Consider the following 5,966-nt stretch of genomic DNA (forward strand, 5'->3'; position numbering starts at 1 on the left):
TTAATAGACTTTTAGGTACAATTATTTATTATTGTAGTTTTCTTTTCCAGGGCATTTGGAACAAATAGTAAGCTGCGAAAAATCACCGGGGAATGGTTAAGGGAAACACCATGGTTGAGGTACTCCATGACAAAGGATGCTGTCTTTTGTGTGAACTGCTGTTTGTTCGGAGGCATAGACGGACGAGAGAAAGCCTTTACGGCCGGATAGTCGCCGAATATTTAACTATCAACGGTAGTTGGGGATTCAGATTTTTTTTTCTTTTTTATGGTTAAAGGTACATATGTAAAAAAATCAAACAGTTATTGTGTTTTTATTCATGTACACATATGATAATTCTTATATTGATATATTGTTCTGAAATTAAGACTCTTGCATAAAAAGAAAAATGCATTTTTTAACAAACTATAAAGTGCATGTTTCGTATGGTTTAAAGAGACTAGACACTAGATGGTTCCAACATCGGCAAATACAGTATTTCGCCAAAACAAGCAAAGCATTTTCAATATGGGCTAGTACAAGGCCGATAATGCACCCATTTGCATGATTAAAGTAATATTATGTCGCTGTCTCAGCTGAGTTTACCCTTTTAGAATAGCGCATAATGGTTTCCCAGTTTATAGTGTGTATATTTAGCACGTGGAAGTCACTTGATTAGTACAGAAACGTATACCGAAGCTAGAAAAACTAAGTAAATTTCAAATCGGGAAAATACGAAAAAATGCGAAGGATACATGTGTCGTAAGTGATGTGTTTTTTTCTTGCAATTTTATCATATGGTGTCTAGTCCCTTTAATACAAGAAAGAGATGATCCTTTAAACAGGACATTAATTAAAATACAATTGCTACACATTACTAGATCATTGCTGGACAATAGACAGACAACTATTCATTATATAACAAATTACTAGATCATTGCTTGACAATAGACAGACAACTATTCATTATAGAACACATTACTAGATCATTGCTGGACAACAGACAAACAACTATTCATTATAGAACACATTACTAGAACATTGCTGGACAATAGACAAACAACTATTCATTATACAACAAATTACTAGATCATTGCTGGACAATAGACAGACAACTATTCATTATACAACACATTACTAGATCATTGCTGGACAATAGACAGACAACTATTCATTATACAACACATTACTAGATCACTGCTGGACAATAGACAAACAACTATTCATTATACAACACATTACTAGAACATTGCTGGACAATAAACAGACAACTATTCATTATAGAACACATTACTAGATCATTGCTGGACAATAAACAGACAACTATTCATTATAGAACACATTACTAGATCATTGCTGGACAATAGACAGACAACTATTCATTATAGAACACATTACTAGATTATTGCTGGACAATAGACAGACAACTATTCATTATACAACAAATTACTAGATCATTGCTGAACAATAGACAGACAACTATTCATTATACAACACATTACTAGAACATTGCTGGACAAAAGATAAGCAACGATTCATAATAGAACACATTAGTAGAACACTGCTGGACAGTAGACAAAGAACTATTCATTATAGAGCACATTACAAGGACATTGCTGGACACTAGACAAACAACTATTCATTATAGAACACATTAGTAGAACACTGCTGGACAATAGATAAACACATGGACAATAGATTAACAACTATAAATTATAAACCAGAACGAACGCGTTAATTTGAATTGTGGTTTTTATTTAATTATCATATCTCTTCACTTAACATTGAACCCTTGAAAACATGATACTTCGAGGATGCAAACTGTGTACAACTGACTTTGGTATTCAAATTCGAATAATCTTAGTTTATTTAATAATTGTTACGCTGGTGCCACTTAATCCGATACTCCACACCACGGTTGTCTATTTAATCGCGTGTAACCTAACTACGAACTTAACATGGTTATCAAATATCAAACACATAATAAAGGTCATATGTTAGTTTTACTGGTTTTTAAGTTCTAGTCATCGTCATAGTTTTGAGAAAGTAAAACTTTTTATATTACAAAGTATTATAATGTGTGTGTGTGTGTGTGCGTGCGTGCGTGCGTGCGTGCGTGCGTGCGTGCGTACGTGCGTTCGTGAGTATTGTGACCTTGTGAAATTATATATAATAACATAGATAATATTATCATCATGAAATGATTATCTGTGATCAAGATAACTCCAAGTCGGTATCCGCTTTGGTTCTCCAGTACCGAACGATCGTCTGCTCAACTCTTGTTTCTTCCAATTGTTTTTTCACAACCTCGCTTCCATCTGTCAACAAAACCTCGAGCACGCGCGGTAATGCACCAACTGTTACCATAAATAGAATATGCATCACTTCCGGACCTTCCTCTGAAGACGAACTCGAATTAAATTTTGACGTTATACTCAATGTCAAGGCCACGAGAGTTACTATAAAGGTCAATTGGAATATCAGTTTCAATAGTTGAATGTGGACAGGTCTGTATTTTTTAACTAAGTACTCAAATAGTTCCTTTGGAATTCCATGAACGCTGTTGACTTGGCGTGTGTGTCTAGCCACGTCAGAGGTAGCTTTTATTTTCTCTAAGCTGTTCTGTGGAACATCAATATGCGTGTTATTGACACGGATGCTCCGGATGTTAGGCGCTCGGACGTTTGAGATAAGAAGGTGACCATCTTGGTAGCTCACGTGATTAACATGGGCGTCTAGGTCTAAGGAACGTTCGATTCCAGTGGAAAGTAGTTCCAAATAGACTTCGCCAAAGCCCTTAACGAGATGAACAATGTAGTATAGAAGGACGACGAAGAAAAACAGGTATCCGAACGAAGCTGATGGCATAAAGACCACGGCAACGAAGCAGTAGATAATTATCTTCGAGATGAAGACACTACTTTTGAGAAATATCAAGCTTAGTGAGTACGCGAACATTATAAATGTGATAAACACAAGCAGCGACCCAATGGCCCAAAACAATCGTATCCGAAGAAGAGCGTTTAGGCGGTGGTAGTATAACCGTTGTGCCATTACTGATGTCGATGCCCCTTTGATCATGATGACACTAAAGCTAACAAATGGTATCGCGAAATACACTAAACAAGCTATTGTCTCCAAGAGGCAAGCAAGTGTAAGCAGGGGAAGACACAACGCGAACATGCACTTTGAAAATCGCCTTATTTTTTGGTATCTCCTTTTCTGAAGGTGAGATAATCTTTTCCAGAATGTTCCGGTGAACAGCATGTAGAAACGGCCCTTACAAATTGCCGCGGCCCTGTTATATCCCGGCTCAGTTTCTGTGCTCATCATTCCTATATGGAGAATTTCGTCCACGCCAAAAAAGAGTGGCGACCAATTACGACGAGTCGGCATTCCATTTTCCACAATTTGTTTCAAACTTCGCGGAAACACAATAAGAACCACACTCAGTATGTAATAAATACATGCCATTCCAACCGGTCCGCCGAATGCTGGCGCAAACGACTTCATTCTGTCTTCTGGGCTATTCCCAAGCATCGCTAAGTAACCAAGTGGCATTCCACGCTCGGCGAAGTCGGACACTTTGATTTTAAGTTCATCTTTGGTGATGCCATCAAAGTACATCAAAATCTTGATATATATTACAAACGGTATTAGCAACACAGCAATAAACCTACGAAGTCTTGTGGCGCAAACGGGGTATTGATGCATAACTCCTCCAAAACAGCTCGTTATCACACTCCAAAAGGTCAAGGGCGGTTTTCCATTGAGAAACACCCAATCGAATTCCCAAGTCGGCCCCGGGGACAGTGGAACGTCGAGCTCCACTACCATATCATAGTCGAAGGATTCAACAGTCTCTCCTTTGGTAAGGGCGTCACAAATTTTAAACAGAATAATGGGAAAATATAAAAGAAGTAGCACGCCTAATATATAAGGTCCGTAATAACAGAGGTCCCACTTTGGGAATGGCTTGTTGCAGCCTTTGGAAACAAACTTGTTCTCTGAGTAATGGAACCATACCTCACAACACTCGAAGTGGACGAGAGGTGCTGGAAAATTGAAATAAAGAGCTGCGAAATACTTCCATGATTTTTTTATGTCCTGGTTTTCAACTAAGTAACAAAAGTAGTTGGTTTCATACTTGTATACGTCATGCTCTACCACATTCACGACAAGATCTTGTAAAGCATTCGTCAATTGTTCCATGCTGTCGTTCTTTCCAAAATGTATTGAACACGATTGGTTATCCTTTAGCATTGGATTCAGAACGACTCGTTTCACTTCAAATGTTTTCGCGTCCAATAGACCAAAGCTCAATATTCCGTAGTCAATGTTCAGATACAAGTATGGGAAATGCCCTTTCGGGGTATCATATGTCCAAAACCATAACCTCGGTTCAAACAGCGTGTGTTCGTAAGTTATATTGACTTCTGGATCTGTGTCGTAAGTGTTGGTGATATATATTCGAAATGCAACAAAGTCCGGTTCCATCAGCTGTAATCGACTGTCAAAGAATTTCAAACTGTCCATGGTTAAATTAAAATTACATAGTTCAGGATTGATGGTTGTGTTATTTCTCGTCCTTTCTCCAGGCTTTGTAATATTCTCTCCTTGAATATTGAAAGTAGATCTGTTAATTATCACGTGGCCTTCAGTTACCAATTCCAGGCAATGCAGCGTTCCAATCAGCAACAATATCACGCCGCGATTTTCCATTTCGTAATTTTTGCGGCCAGCTTGTGCAGCGCTTTCCCAAGTGATCTTTGGTCAACATGCTATATAAAGAGAGAGAAAAAATCCTGACATTGATTCAGCTTAACGTTCTGAGTACAATGCGAACAAACCCTTTAAAAATATAGAAAACGATAAGTAACAAGGTTAAAGCTGCACTCTTGGAAAGAGCAATTTTTTTGCGTAAATTTCTGCAAGCAATTATATAGGATTGCTGACAAAAAATCAGATCGTAGATTTTCATATTTCCATTCGAAAATTAATGCTTTATGGCTACTAACGGTTTAAGAAAAATGCATAAAACATCATTTTTTGAACTTAAATATAAAATCTGCGACTTATTTTTTTCAGCAGTCTTATATAACTGTTTTCCATGATTTTCGCAAAAACTGTTTCGTTCCAAGGCAAAAAAAATAAAAAAGTTGTCAAAACGTTCAATCTGTGGGAGTGCACCTTTAAGGACTAAATTGATTATAAAATGGCACCTGTAACTAGATTAAATTTGTATTTATTTTACAAGTAATTCGTAAATCAGTTGGGAAAAAAACACATGAACACGTTAATGTTTTAGTAAATGACATCTTATTCTAAATACAAGAATGATAACACTTTTTAATATAACTTTACTCGTCATTGATTTAGTTGAACAGTTTAACATTTTTAACTTATACTTGCAGACATACATACCATTTATTCTTTGATAGAACACTTTGCTGTCCAACAGGTAAGGAGGTTTAGAGCACATTGGGAAGATTTCAAATTCGCTCTTCCGCTTTGGATATGAAGTCACATAAATTTAGATTTCCACCAATAACACCCGAAAATTCACCGAACAAAATAGTATCACAGTTCGCCATCTAAGTTTATCGTCTGGTTGATTTCATATAAATATTTATTAAAGCAATGAGGAAGTTACACAGCAGAGGGTACTTCCTTTTACAAACTATTCCGACAACGTCTCACGTTTACCTTCTACGATGTAAATTGATGTTGAAGAAGTAAAACCATTTAAGTGATATGGAAGTTATGTTATGACATTCCAATTTCATTTTCTTTCTTTTGCTTTTTAAAAGTGAATTTAATGTTAGATTTTGGTTGTTTTAAGACTTAGTGAACATAAATTTTATATCTTTATACAGATAGAAATGTAAAAATTAATATGAATTCTTTTAAAATTTGTCTAATACATTTTGAAATAATTATAAACGTTAAAATAAACATGAGGCAATCAGTATATGAACTCTACAAAA

General features: G+C 36.2%; 1 protein-coding gene across 1 annotated transcript; it reads right to left on the reverse strand.

Annotated features, from left to right (window-relative positions):
- Window positions 1-297: 297 nt before the first annotated feature.
- LOC128242600 (uncharacterized) lies at window positions 298-5,674 on the reverse strand. Its single transcript, XM_052959818.1, has 2 exons — window positions 5,404-5,674; window positions 298-4,760 (listed from the first exon to the last, which is right to left on the reverse strand). Exon 2 carries the CDS (start codon window positions 4,699-4,701, stop codon window positions 2,194-2,196), a length of 2,508 nt encoding a protein of 835 aa, XP_052815778.1. The 5' UTR covers window positions 4,702-4,760; window positions 5,404-5,674; the 3' UTR covers window positions 298-2,193.
- Window positions 5,675-5,966: the final 292 nt, after the last annotated feature.

Source organism: Mya arenaria, chromosome 8, assembly GCF_026914265.1.
Source record: "Mya arenaria isolate MELC-2E11 chromosome 8, ASM2691426v1".
Taxonomy (NCBI): Eukaryota; Metazoa; Mollusca; class Bivalvia; order Myida; family Myidae; genus Mya; species Mya arenaria.

Bases quoted from the DNA above. Each gene is read 5' to 3' on its own strand.
- LOC128242600 (XM_052959818.1), bottom strand. From the start codon at position 4,701: ATGGAAAATCGCGGCGTGATATTGTTGCTGATTGGAACGCTGCATTGC.